Source organism: Stylophora pistillata, chromosome 12 (genome assembly GCF_964205215.1).
Source record: "Stylophora pistillata chromosome 12, jaStyPist1.2, whole genome shotgun sequence".
Classification (NCBI taxonomy): Eukaryota; Metazoa; Cnidaria; class Anthozoa; order Scleractinia; family Pocilloporidae; genus Stylophora; species Stylophora pistillata.
In genome coordinates, this window is record NC_142530.1 from 7,933,565 (window position 1) to 7,948,605 (window position 15,041).

The 15,041-nt window shown below is 39.3% G+C and overlaps 2 protein-coding genes across 2 annotated transcripts; one reads left to right on the plus strand and one right to left on the minus strand.

Moving 5' to 3' along the window:
* Positions 1 to 5: 5 nt before the first annotated feature.
* LOC148718644 (uncharacterized) lies at positions 6 to 608 on the minus strand. The gene has a single exon (XM_088741490.1). It carries the CDS (start codon positions 513 to 515, stop codon positions 6 to 8), a length of 510 nt encoding a protein of 169 aa, XP_088597616.1. The 5' UTR covers positions 516 to 608.
* A 7,747-nt stretch (positions 609 to 8,355) lies between these two features.
* On the plus strand, positions 8,356 to 9,921 carry LOC148718645 (uncharacterized). The gene is made up of 3 exons (XM_088739884.1): positions 8,356 to 8,547; positions 9,031 to 9,276; positions 9,752 to 9,921. The coding sequence occupies exons 1-2, from the start codon at positions 8,399 to 8,401 to the stop codon at positions 9,245 to 9,247; spliced, it is 366 nt and encodes a 121-aa protein (XP_088596010.1). The 5' UTR covers positions 8,356 to 8,398; the 3' UTR covers positions 9,248 to 9,276; positions 9,752 to 9,921.
* The last annotated feature ends 5,120 nt before the right edge of the window (positions 9,922 to 15,041 follow it).

A 15,041-nucleotide genomic window follows, 5' to 3' on the forward strand; every position in this document is an offset into this window, starting at 1 on the left:
CAGGTCTAGTCTGACTGCTTTTTGACAAGTCTTCCACTTTGGGTTGTATACCAGGGCTGGTCTTTGGCTTCCGCTACGTCTGATGAAGGTGGTACATCTTCAGCTGGGATTTCCTCAGCAGCTGAAGGACTTAAGTGGAATCCCTGTAGTGAACTCTCCATTTGTAGGCTTGCTGGGAACGTGAGTCCTGCATTTGATTTGTCTAGCTCAGGCTCTGTCTGCTGTGCGATGTTTCCTTGACGTTTCAGGTATCCCATATGGGACTTTGTTGAGTCGTTTCTCAGGGCTATTCGATTATGTCTGATTCTTTGGCCGCCCATCTCTACCACATATGACCTAGGCAGGGCATGTTTCTGCACTATTGTTGCCGCTCTCCACTCCTTTGACCTTGGCTCCGGTTTGACTCTGACGTAATAACCCGATTTGAGTGGTGGTAGCTCGTTGGCACCCTGGCAGTCATGGTAGTACTTTTGCTTATCCTTGCTATGTTTCATTCTTGCCTTTATCATAGCCATTACAATAGATTTGTTTCTAACCTTAACTTCCGTAGGCCTCTAATACGTAATAATTATGGAGCTCCTACTTTTACTTTCATTGCATCGAAAATATGGGAGACTATTCCACTGCATTTAAAAAAACTATGTTATTTTCGCTTCTCCAAACAATTCAAGCTATATCTGCTAACTTCACAATCTACTTCTTAGAATGCATTGGTTTAGTTTACTTTAGTTTTTTTGTTCTTAGTCGTTGTTCTTTTGATTCAATATAAAAAAAATTAATTCTCCTTCTTTTAACTTAATTAAATTTTTATTTATTTATTTACTTATTTACTCACTTCTCTATTCTCTTTGTTTTTAATACTAATTGTGTATAAATACCTTGGTTAGTGTAAATATAGAATTAAAGTAAGTCTTGTGTAAATGTTAAGATACACCACTTAACTATGCGTGACAGTGGCCAACTCGAAAGCTATGTTACTTTGGCCACTGTGCACATTTTACTTTTGATTATTGATGTAATTTAATTTCTTTCATGTATTCTGACTTTTATAATCTGTAGTAACCTCTTGAAATAGTGCGAATAAAGAGTTTCCTTTTCTTATCTTCTGGGTGTTGTGTGTTTCAGGCTCCAACAGGCTACGTGCTATTGGTAGTGTTGTTCGTAGCCTGCGTCCCATAGAGAGCCGTATGATGGAGAAAAGTCAATTCCTGGAGGCAGGGACGATCTGTACTCAAGGAGTGCTTTTTTTCTTGCCTTTATTCTTTCTCTATAGAGACTTCACTGCTTTAACTGCAGCTTCCGCTTCTCCATTCGCCTTTAGGTGCTCTGGGCTAGCTTGGACGTGTTAAAAGCTGTACCTTTTAGCAAAGGTCTCAAATTTGTTATTTGTGTATTTGCTGCCACAGTCAGTGACCAGTTTTGCGGGGATGCCATGCTGACTGAAATGTTCTTTTAGGACTCCAATGGTCACCTGTGATGTGAGATCCTTCAGTCTGGTCACCTCGATAAACTTAATGTAATAATCAACTAGCAACAGGTAATGTTCACCTTCAAAGGTAAATATGTCCGAAGCGGCCATTTCCCAAGGCAGGTCTGGGACAGAGCTTGGTAACAGAGGCTCTTTCTGCTGTGCAGGGACATACTTACAAGATATGGTACAGTCCTTCACTTTGTCTTCTATTTGTGCCCTCGTGCCGGGCCAGTAGAGGGCTTCCCTGGCTCTTTGCTTACACTTTACAATTCCCAGGTGTCTTCCATGCATTATCTCCAGCATGGCTGGCCTCATCGAGGGAGGTACTACTATTCACATTACTCGGTATGCTGCTCCATCGAGTACAGCAAGCTCATCCCGGGTGTTCCGGTATTGGCGGATGCTGTGTGGGACTTGTTGCTTAGTTTCTGGCTAACCAGCTTGAATCATAACATACAGCTCATGGAGCTCATTTGCTGTGTTTTTTTTGAAGTTCTACATACCTCGGTTCAGAAGTCGAGATTCTTTCCAACATGTTTACTTGTATCCCTTCTTCTTCCGGTGGTGCCTCATTTAGACTTACTCGGCTGAGGGTGTCTGCGAGGACTTGCTTCTTGCCTGGAAGATATTCCACTTTTAGATCATAGCCAGATACTTTCAGCATCATTGCATGCAATCGTAATGGTGTCGTTGCCATGGGCTTGCGCAGTATCATTTCTAGGGGTTTATTCTTCTTCTTCTTCTTCTTCTTCTTCTTCTAAATATTTGTACATTGTACAGGTGGAAAAACAATAGGACACGTAGTCCCCTACTAGGTTCATCTACTTAAACCCAACCTACCCACCCTACCCTGGGGAGGGACATCCATCACACAGTTATCTCGTGCGTGGGAAATTAACGTCTCCTACCCCTCCTGCAGGAGACGGGACCTTCATTTATTCGTCCCTATCCGAGAAGACTAGAATATCTAACCATTTCTTGATGTTATAGAAAGGAAGCATACTCTTTTCAATTATTTTAAGACCTTAAGTATTTGTCCGGCTGGGGCTCGAACCCTCGACCTCCCGCACAACAGTCCAGTGCTCTATCAGTTGAGCTAACTGGGAGGCGGTTATGGTCAGTCTGGACCAAAGTCTCTTTTCCCAGAGCGTACTCTCTGAATTTCTGTATACTGAACACGATTGCCAGCATTTCCTTCTCTATTGGCGCCCAATTAAGCTCTCATGCTCTAAGTTTACGGGATGCGTAGGTTATCGGCTTTCCCTCTTGCTGTAGGACAGCACCCACCGCGCTCTTGCTGGCGTCACATTTTATGGTCACATCTTTTGTGACGTCATAGTAGGATAGCACTGCGACTTCACAGCACACATCCTTAAGCCTTTGAAAGGCAGCTACCTGTGGCTTGTCCCAGTGGAAGAGTACATCTTTTCTGGTTAGTTCACGCAGTGGTGTTTCGACTTCTGCCAGTATCGGGAGGAATTTGGCCAAATACTATGTAGATTTTAGAACCGACGCACGACTTCTTTCGTTCTAGGAGGTGGCATGTCCTTCATACCTCTTACTTTTTCTGGATCTGGTTTGAGGCCTTCTGCTGAGATAATGTGGCCCAAATATTGAACTTGCTGTTTCGTACTCTGACCTTCAAAAAGTTCAGCTTGAGTTAACCCAGTAAGTGGGCTGTGCGACATTGGATAGCTGTCGTTCTTTTTCCATCTCTTTGAGCTTGGCAATGATCTTGGGAAGGAGTGCTGCAGGTTGTCTGCGAGGCCAATGCACTACAGGTGTTGCTGTGGGGTCAATCTTCATAGAGTAAGTTCCAGGCATGGTTCCGGATGCACTTTGTAAATCTGGGTACTGATAAAGTAGCTCTTTTAGGTTTTTATCAACATGTGTCTGTAGGTTATGTACCTGCTGAACCAAGTTGAGTGCTTGACAAACTTTGCCTGACAATATTGGCTTCTGCTTACTATCTATGACATAGAAGTTCACATTTAAATCCCTGTCCTTGAATCTTATTGGAAGAGTGACGTAACCCTTTGGTGTGATTCGCTGTTGGCTGTATGACACCAGTGTCTTCTTGTTTTTTTGATCTGGGCATTGGGTGCTACTTGCTTGAGCTGAGTGGTGTTAATTACACTTGCATAGGCACCAGTGTCAACTTGACAATGCAGGGCATTATTGTCCACTTCGACAACTTCCCACCATTCATCATTTTCATACGTTTTTGCCTGTCTCTGATGCCATTCATTTCTAAGATAGCTATGTGAAGTAGTTGTACATTGCTGTTAGAGCCCTCCTCGTCACTAGAGAAGTCCTCTCCAGGGTAGACAATTTCCTGCAGTGTCTGGACATTGTTTTTCTTACTTCTGCACACTTTTGCAAAATATCCAGTTTTTCTGCACTTGTTGCATGTTTCATTTTTGGCTGGGCATTGTTCACGGGGCTTGTGAGCATTTTATCCACACCTATCGCATTTTTGAACTTGTTCATGTTTCTTCTTTGACGAGCAATTCTTCTTAGACGAGCTATTCTTCCATGCAAGTTTATTACTTCCACGTTCGGGTCTTCGCCAGGCATCACTTGCATTCCATCTTTGGTCGCTTCGAACATCCGACTGTAAATGTTAATTCTCCTGGATTGTAAAGCGCCTTTGATCATCCCATACTGTTAAAGGGCGCTATATAAGTAGATAAATTATTATTATTATCATTATTATTATTATTATTATTATTATTATTATTATGTCAATTGCCATTACCAGGGTAAGGTTTTTACTTTTTTCTAAGCAACGTTGTCTTACTCGTTCGTCCAGAGATTTGCATGCAATGGCGTTTCGGATCAAGTTATTTGACACTCTCATGTCCAGACCACAGGCCAGGAGCTTAAGATCGGTGACAAAGGAGTCAAACGTTTCCCCTTGTAACTGGCGTCTTCGATCAAATTTAACAGCCGCCATAATCGGGTTCTTCTTTGCTTCAAGATGTGCTTTGAACTTTCCAACGACTCTATGGAATATCTCTTTTTCATTTACATTTTGTGCACTTTCTCCAGATCCAACTTGAACAATTTCCCATTGGAAAGTGAGGTAAATGTTTCGGCCTTTGTCGCCGACGAAGCTCATAAGGTTGCATATTTCTTCCTTCTCAGTGCATTTGCTGAGCGGTCTTCCGAACGTGAATTCACAGTGTTAGTAAAATCTCTCCCATTCTTTGCTCATGTCCGTAGCGGCCCAGTTCATTCTTGGCCAGTTGATCGACGAATTGGCGTATCCTTTAGCCATCTTGTTGTGTTTGGTTTTATTCAGTGGCGCTCGTAATCCCAATCCTGACACCAAGTTACATATTCATGACACAGACGCCATGTTGTTAATAATGAAGCTGATGATTATAACGATGATATTTATAATAATTATAACAAAATAACAGTAACACTAATAACACTAATAACACTAATAATAATAATAATTGACGGCTGTAAAGAACGGAATGGGATGTATCTGGTTAACGTGGAATGAGAAAAAGTGTGCTGTGGTAAATGTGAAGAAAGCTCATACCGAGCAAGGTAGAGAAGACATGAATATTGCTAACCTTAAACCTAAGAACTTAGGTAAAGATATCACCTATAAATTTCTGGTCATCCTTAAAAAACACCAAGCAAGAGGACAAGGAAATCTTAGAGGTTGCGGCGAAGGCTATTGACCATCTGGTCTAACCCATTGTCAGACCGCTCGAAGGTTAAGGCAACCGATCAGTACGCACTTCCGGTACTTACATACCTGATGTAGACACAAACGTGGCCGATAGCAAACATTAAACAGGTAGACCGTGAGGAAAGAAAGATCATTGAAGAGAATGGAGGAAATCACCCTCGTGGATCAAAGGCAGTACTCTATATGTCACGGAGGCACGATGGAAGAGGTCTTAAGTCGGTGGAGAAGGAATACAAGAAGACCAATATGAAAGCAGCAATAAAGCTCTACTGTAATGCTGACCCAACGATGGCTACTGTAAGATCCTTTGAAGAACTTGCTGGACAAAAAGGTCGTCACTCCAAGATCCAAGATGTAACGACGTATGCAGCTGATCTGGGTTTTCAACTAGGCTAAGTTATCCAAACCCAACTGTCATCGATGGGGATAAAGAAGTACAGTCCAAACAGGTGAAGCCAGTAATCAACAAGTCACGGGAGCAGGAGACTCAATCAACTGTATCTGAGGAGAGATGTCAAGGAAAATTCATCAGGAACAGATGGGAAGACGAAGAAGTTGATCTTCAGAAATGCTTTGCGTGGCTTTCTTCATGGAAGAATGCCTCTACACACACCATAGCAGGAATACAAGAGCTTTACCTATGCTACAACTGAAAGATTAGTTCGCAAGTCATTGATGAAAACTGCTGTTTATGTGGAACGTTCACAGAGAAGGTACAACACATTCTATTTGGCTGCATCGCTTTGGCCCAAACCAAGTCCTTACAGAGACATAACAATGCCCTTAAGATCCTATTCTTCGAAGTCCTGGGACCCTTGAACTTCATTAGCAAAGTGGAGCAATGGTTCTCAACAGCTGTATCAAAGTCAATGTACGAGAATGAACGTGCTACCGCCTACTGGGACGTCTCCTTACATGCAGATACAACATTGGTGAAAGCTAACAGAAGAGATGTTACAATTATCGACAAATTAATCAGGAGAGATGCAGTCATCGAGAATAGCTGCCCGTGGCTGGAAAACAGAGAGGCGAAAGACATTGAAAGATCACAAAGTATCACCAACTATGATTAGAGTTCACAAACAGATACCCTGGGTACAAGATCATTCAATACAATATAATCATAGATGTCCTTGGTGGTTGCTCAAGAGAGGTGGAGCAGAATATCAAGGAACTGGTGAAAGACAAGAGTAAATCTATCTTGGGACAAATGCAGAAGGCCATCCTTATAAGTTCACTTCATATTGCAAGAACATTAAGCTAAGTCACTAGATATTACATAGTTACAATAGAATTTATTTCCATCGAACATTATTGAACATCAAGACATTCAAAGTATTTACAAATTCTTTTAATCATTTTTACCCATTTATATTTCTAATTGTATGTATAGATAATAGTCGACGCTGTGGGTGGCCATGGCTTAACGCCCAACCCCAACTATAGTTTTGTTTTTATTCTGGGCATACAGATGTATATACTGCCGCATGGTAATAATGAGAACAATGATAATAATGGTAATAATGAAAATGTTGATACTAATGATGATGATGATAAAAAAATTATATTAATGATTATGAAATACCCGTCAAAAGGTTTTTCGAGCGGGGGTTCGAGCTAATTCTAATGCGGACTTGCAGATTCTACAGATACTCTGGTGCAATACTTTATATTGATCGTCTCTCCAAACTCATTCGTATGATAGATTTGAAGGGATAAACAATGGAGAAGAATAGAAAAGATCAGTAAACACAGATTGTAAATGACCACAAAATATTAGTTTAGTAAGATTAAAAAAAAAAAAAAACACAAAGGAGATAGTGGTAAATCACGAAGGAACAGAGAAGGGTAAAAATGGAGAAGACAAAAACAGATTGGAAATAACATCCTTCAAAATACAAGAAACTAGACGCAAACCGATTGTGCATCAGCAAGGGCGGCGCTTTTTTTAGGGTGCTCACCTCTCACAGCTTCGGTCTGGGTTTGATCATCTTACCTGCCCTCACATTTAGTTGTATTTTGTACTCCAAAGGGCCTTTCTGAATGCATGGTTTCAAGCGACTGAGTTACTTGACTGTTTCACGTTATACGGTTGTACAAAAAAACAGAAATACTATCTTTGAATATCGCATATTCACAGGTCACCTCTCACATTTGCTATGAAATACATTTCTTGTACATGCACTGTGCAACTAGGGACCCTTAATTATGATGTTGATGAATTTATTAATATTGAATCCTTTTATCGCAACAGATTTATAAGGACCGTCCAAACTCGAAGACTGATGGAAAATTCAATCTTGGAGATCTTTCTCCGTAGTAATGTGTAGTATTTTGAGTAATAAGTGTAATATGTGACTAAAACGGGAATACAAGCGTAATGAGCATAATACAAATCGTGAATGAACTGCTAAAACAACCAGATTTAGAAACACTCGACTGATGATAACAGAAAAAGGGAAGTACACTACAATACAGTCACTCTTCAATGCCGGAGCACTTACGAGAAGCTATCGCAAGTTTTCACCATTACAATATTTGTTTTATTTTTAGTTTCAACACTCATGTAGCTCTTATGCGATTTATCGTCTTATTATAAGTATGATTGTGATAATTTTTATAAATAGTAACATCGTCATCATAACTATTAATCAAAATTTATTTTAGGTTTAAAATGTATTGTTTGGCTGACCAAAAATTCACCAGAGGTCCCTTACTATAATGTTGTAATGATGAGGCTTGAAAAGCCATAGCATTAAGGCCAGCAGAAGTCGACAAGGAAATATTCATCAAAAATTACTTCTTTTTCTCTTTTTTCTGGTAAAAAAATGTTGTGTTTCTAGAAACCATTGAGTGATGTCATCCACTGGTTACTTTTGGTAATTTTGCTGGTGGAGAGAAATGAAGTTTAAACAATGCAGTATTTGATTCTTTAGTGTATTGTTGGCGTAGCTGAAGGATTGGAGAGTTGGTGAACTTAACGTTTGATAATTATTTTTACGTCGCTACTGTCTATAAGGTCGATTTCAGTAGTTTGCAGAACAGTGTCAGGTTGATATTCGAGGCTTTAGTATTGGTGGTGGGCACTTTTTTAACTGAAGTGGGCTCTTGGTTATTAGATGAAAAAGGCCACGCGATAAGGGATAAAATGCATGCTCTAAAGATATAAGATGCACCTTTACCTTTGCTAACAAGCCAGAGCTAAAGAAGACGTCGTCATGAACAGATCTCACCTTATTGCCGTATTTGGATCGGCTTTTGCCATCAGCTTGGCTGTATCTTTTACCCGTCATGAACATGAAGGAAATTCACCAGTGTTAAAAGAATCTACGATGGACTTAGAATCAGTGTTCGAAGATACTTTCAGGTAATAAGTTTGGGATTACCTGTTAAATCTTCCGGTCGCATTAAGTTTCGCAGGGCTCTTTCAGCCCGGTCGAAATTGCCTTAAATAGGGGTGACAGAAATTTGCTTCTGGATGCCGATATTTATGTCCAGCTTTACATACGACATGGTTGGCATAAAGAATCTTTCAATGATTGTATCAACTAAGTACAAAAAAATCAAACACTAAAGAGAGGTTTAAATTTCCAGAAACTTTGGATCTCATGCAATTACTTGGGCTTAGGTTTACCTGTTATATGCTGGACACTCTAGCTAAGTTCAACAAATACAGCCATTTGTAATATCGGACTTTTGCGGCTAACGCCGTTCCAAAAATACTGCCGTTTTGAAGTGGGTGTCTATCTAGACTTAACGATTAATGCACTTGGCCTCGTCAAGGAGAAAAATGACGCACCGGCTAAAAGTTGAAAATCAGAAGAGCTTACAATATCTTTTTCATCTTAAGTGACTTAGACTGGAATGTAGAAGATGATGGCCTCGATGAAAACGAACGAGAAGCTTACAACGATGATGAAGAAGACACTGAAGATGTCGAGGGGAAGAATGGTCTTTTCAACGTATTGAAGAAATCATCGGATCCAATATCGCGGTTCAGACTCCCACGTCCAGTCCCCCGGGCAGTACGCCCATGGTTTAGACGTCGTTATTACCGTCGCGGTTGAAAAGTAAACAGTTGATAATCATAAGGAAGGTAGGGACTGTTGATAAAGTTGATTTAAGCTGGGATTACCCTTTGGTGAGCGTGCTCATCTCCTACAACTGTGGTCTGGATTTCTGGGTTTGATTTTCCTATCTTGCGTCGGGTTTCGATACAGTTTGATCCTGCTTCTCTTATGTGATCCGGAGGACTTTATTATGATCAGGTCAACAAGCAACAAGTCAAATTATAAATTCCACAACAACCGTTCTTCAATTTATCAGTTATGCATGCGCGGTTACACAAACACTAGGTATGATATACTCTTTGCCATTTTATTATTTGCACATATAAATGCAAAAGGGCCATCAAGTAAGAAAGCTTACCAATGGGATATCCATATTTTTGCACTTAAACTGAGACATTTCCTATATATAGGGATCCTACACTTAACACTTAAGGACCATTTAAAGGGCTTCTAGGTATCAAACATCCATTTTATCTCTATTTGTTTCTTTTATTATATCAGATTTAGAGAGATCGTCCTGACTCGAAGACTGACATGACGAAGATATTGGCCTTTATTCCTGTGGGACTGAATAAAACACGTTTTAAATCACTTTATCGTGGTGTTAGTCTCATTGTATTTATTTTTTAACTTATTTTTGAAACTGATGAATACAACCTTGAAGTAAACGTGGCCTCAAAAAACGTAAGGAATAATATCTGATTCAAACACTCTTGTGCACAGTGGTGGGATGGGGGGGGGGGGGGGGGGGAGAGGGTCTCGTCTCACTTCGTTCCCTTTTGTGACTCTGTTCTTCAATAAATACAATAAACCTAGTATCCAGTTTAGCCGCTACACGGCTAGTACATTAATTAAAGACAGCGAAAGTTCCAGAGGTTCCCTCTAGAGGTCCATTTTGAGCTGAAAGAAACCCGCTTTTTTTTAAGAAGGGAATACAAAACACTTCTACTTTCGATTCTTATATTCTCATTTTAAGACAGGATTGTTTTCAAATCTTTTCAAATCTGTGACGTCAATGTTTTATTTCGAGAAAGTTTCGCTTATGCTCAACATGCACAGCTCAAATATCAGAAAATACTAGGGTATAGTAATTTGACACTCAGAAGACGTTAGCAACAAAGTTGAACTAGCGCATTTTTAAATGACTGAAAACCTTTCAAATATTCCAATCAAAATATACACCGGTCAAGCCATGAATCTGCGCAGAAATCGATCTAATGAATAACTTAACTTTTTCGATAGAGAGTGTAATTAAGTATCATTTTGTGGTCTGAAATACTTCTCTGTTTTGCGCGCTTTTGAAGATTTTTCTACGATGTTGATTCGGCTGCAAAAGATCTGTATTGCGTTTCAGTTCTACGTTCTATCAATATCACAGTAAACATTTGAGGAAAAATTTAGTCTAAAGGCTTGCATCCGTTCTTGTGTCACACAGTTAAAGAAATTTCGACAGTGTGGCTAATTAAATAAAATGTTGTGTTCTAACAGCTTCCCTTAACACCAGAATGAACAAATGGTGCAGACATTATATTTGTGCATCAAAATCAAGAGTACCAAGAAGTGTTTTGAACGCCTAAGGGCACACAGAGGAGACAACAATTATAAATAACAATGAAAAATCTAGATACGTAAATCTATCGGTAAAATTACATCATGCGCGAGCTTGCATAAACGACTGAATCTGATAAAAGAAAGAAATTAACGCTTCGCATGCATGCGTCAATGAAGGAAATAAATATTTCTTCATGGAAAGTGTTGACGTACTATATTTACGCACGAGTTTATTTTCAAACCAAACGAGTGCATAAATATCATACCAAAACACTTCCCATTATGAAGTTTGTCTACTATATACAAATTAAGATTTGCTTACAGTTTTCTTCATCGCAGACCAAAATGCAGTAAATTGAAGAGCCAAGGTGTGTTTTTCAATGCATCTCTGTTTGAAATTTACGAGAAGCTTTTTTTCGAAGAGGAAACTCATCTCATCATCGCTTTGGGCTTTTGCTGTATTAGGTCTATTACCTTTGCCTCCTTTTAAATTTGCTCTTTTTTTGCGCGTTCAAAAGCAACGTCTTCGATGACACTGACGGGATATTTGCATTCTTTCAAAGCTCGATTAAAATTAAAAAGCAGACCTCTAATACCGAAAGGGTCATGAAAGGTTACCGAGTAATTTCTGGATCTTTTTTGTGAACCAGAAGTAGTTTTTGGTTTAATATCTCTTCGCTGTCGGTTACCTCAGGTTACACTAAAGTGTCTGACTTACATAACAAATTTAGATATTGATGAAAAATAACTCTCTATTCCTTGATAAAGTAGTCTCATAGAACACGATCACGCAATATGGAAATCAATCACTCATAAAAGGGTACAAAATGCATCGTGCGCCAAAGCGCATGGGTCAGAGCGAGAGGAAGACTTCGTCATGAGCAAGTTTCTCTTTATCGTTATGTATGGATGGACTCTTGCTATAGCCTTAGCATTTATCTTTACTGATTATGGAGATGAGAAGAACATAGCAGTCTCGAAAGAATCTAGGCGTGACGTTGACCCGGAATTTGAAAATGTTTCAAGGTACTTAATTTAAAAGAAAAATTCACTCTAAAATTCGATTCTTCAATCGCCACCAGATAAGAACAGTGGTAAAAGAGAGATAAAATTCAATGTAAACATCTTAAAACGGGCAGAACCCTTTCTGCCCGATCGATTTGACTCAGCCGGAGTGAAAAAAGAAGTTCTGAGAAGCTATACAATAACTTGGGAATTAAAATGATTTAACTTCATCAACAACTTAGCCATACTTAGGATCTTAAATAGAAAAAAATAAATAGTTTATATACTAAAAAGGAGCAATTCATGCTTGTTTTCAATCCATACAACCATTTTGAGAATTAGACAACTATATAAACCGCACAGAGAGAAAGGTTGGTACCGTTGTGGGTTACTTTTCTCACAAGCTCTGTCTTTTCTCTTTTTCATCATCAGTAAACAACTGGCTTCGCTACTTTTCGAGTTCGCAACTTTCGAATGCGATACACTTTGATGATTTTATCTATGGACTAAACTAAGCTTTTACTTTTTAAAACATATACAGTCTCCCATTACTTTTGACGGTAATATTTAAATTCATATAAATCTCGTTTATTCTTTAAGTTAACGTTTCAGTCTAGAACGCAAGAATAATAGTTAACTAAACGAAGCTCCACTGACATTGTTTGCGTTCTAGAGGCTAGGTGTCAATAGATTGTAATTTTGCATTAGTTCTATCTTTAAACAAAGTGTTGAAATAGTCTTCCCTGTAATTTGTCATTCTTTGTGTGGTAAACAACTTGGTTATAGCGAGCTCGGATATGTGAACACCGTCGAAGAATCCTCTCATGCAGTACGCCCCTATCCTTTACGCAGAAGAAACCAAGGCACCTCAAGCAGATGATACCCATAAGTTAGGTACGAATAAAGTCCTCATTTCTCAGCTGCATGTACAAAATTGTAGTCAAATGAGCAGGGGCGGCGCAGGGTGCTCCCTTCTCACAGTTTTGGTCTGGGTTTGATAACCTTACCTGCTCTCACATTTTGTTGCAGTTTGTACTCCAACGAGTTTCCTACTGGCTTAACGGTAAGTGATGCTCTGCTTTAATCTTTACCCCTCGTGTTCCTCGTGCCATCAACCGCTGGGAAAACTAAGAACTTAGACAATCAGAAGAAATTTTAACCTGTCTATGAACGCTAAAGCGAATATTTACACATGATTTTAAGAGTATGTAGTTTTTTTCACTGGCAGGTCGGTATTTTTAGGGCTGAATGCGTAAGGTAACAGTATTGTTTTAGTCTTGGTATAAATCATATTGTGCAAGCTTATGTAATAAACAGAAATTGATAAGAGGACGGACAATTTTGGTCTCATGGAACGGGTTACTTGAGAATATAACAGTGGTAAGTTTTAATGTTTCACCCAAAAATGTTTTATTGTGGTTGGGAGACAAATCTCCAGCGAGCAATGAACTCTCTTTTTCATCACGTGGAGTATGGTAAGTTTATTAGGTCAGCGAAAGCTCCAGAAGTCTACACTATCTATTGATATTCAATCGAAAACCCCTTCTCGACCGGGTATTTTTAATCTGAAATAAGTATGTTCTATTTCAAGAAAGGAATACGCAACACATTGCCAGAAATTTGGGACAATACGGCGGAGGCGGTTCTCGTGTTACAACCAAAATGGCGCCGAAACAGTATAAGAAAAAAGATGGGAAAAGATTGTTTTTTCAAAATAGCTGTCTAAGAATGGGATATTCTTTCGTTGCGTACTTGGAAATGCAGCCTGCATCGGTTAAAGCGTCCATCGCTACGAAAAAGGAACACTCAAATTCGAGTCTACCTTTTCCCAAGGTATACGAGTAAACTCAATTCTGACTCCATTTTCCCATACAAACTCTTAAAACCTGCTTCAAATAGGGGTTACAATTCTTTTGTCGTGGGAACAACCTTGTGAAGATTCGCAACTGCGTAGTTCGATATGCATTCTGCAGAAGTTTGCTCAACTAAATCGCTCATAAACGGTCGAATATGCGGTTGACCCACAAATTTTCCTCGAACCGGGAAACTCTTCGTATTTTTATTGAGCTAAAAAGCCAAATACACATGTTTAAATGCCCCAATTTTAGGAAGGAAGAACACGAAAGATACAAATCCCAGTAACCACATAATTTGGCCGCCATTTTCCTTGTTTTAGCGTCTCCTTTGGCTTTCTGGGATAAAAAGGTACCAGGCCTTTCTCAGGTGGGGTTTTACGGAAATAGAAAGTTACGTGTTCACTTCACTTCCATCGCTGCCATATTGAACTGTCTGTAATACGATATACCGCTGACATTTCGTAACGGGCTCGAAATGTCCCCGATTTCTGGTGATGCTTCTACCGTTCGATTCTTATATTTCCATTTTTACAGATTGGATTGTTTTCATATTGTTTAGACTCTGTCGCGTCAATCTTTGATATCAAGAAAGTTTCGCTTCTGCTGAGGTATTTTTTGTCAAATTCTGTCAGGCTAACCCAAATATCAGCAAATACTTTGGGTTTAGTAATTTGACCTTCACACTCAGGAGACATTCGTAATAGATAAAAACTAACGCATCTATGGCTGGCTAAAGACCCATAGAATATTCGAATAAGAATGCACAAAAATCGATCGAAAGAATGGTGGAACACTTTTCGACAGGGAACGAAAACGATCGTCTTTTTGCAATGTGAAATACTTCCTTGTTTTGCGCGATTTTGAACAATTCCTTTTGATATTAGTCGGGCTGCAAGAGATCTGTATTGTGTTTCAGTTTGATATCATATCATGAATAGTCTGGGAAGAAAAAAAATTGATAGCAGGCGGGTCTTGTAATCCAAGCTGGAGTATTGACAAAGGTAACCACTTCAGTAAAAATAACGAAAGTTCACTTCCTAGAAAAAAGATCCCTATATCATAACTGCTTCATTTGAAGCTCTTCGTCAGACGGGTCACGCCTCCGAGTATTGGACTGCATGTTACTTCAAAACATAAAAATATACAAAATGAGACCTTTCTCAGCCGTAATAATCGAAAATCCATAAATTACCAATAATCTCGATCCCTTTGGCGTTCGCTTGTAGATCAGAAAAAAAAAATAGTGTTCGGCAAATCGTGATATGTTGTTTAAAGAGGAATTTTTTTTAAAAAGCACATATCCACTTGTCTATCTCCAAAATATGTCCACCTGCATTGAAGCTATGGCTGGCTAGTGTACGGTCAAGGTAATTAGACTC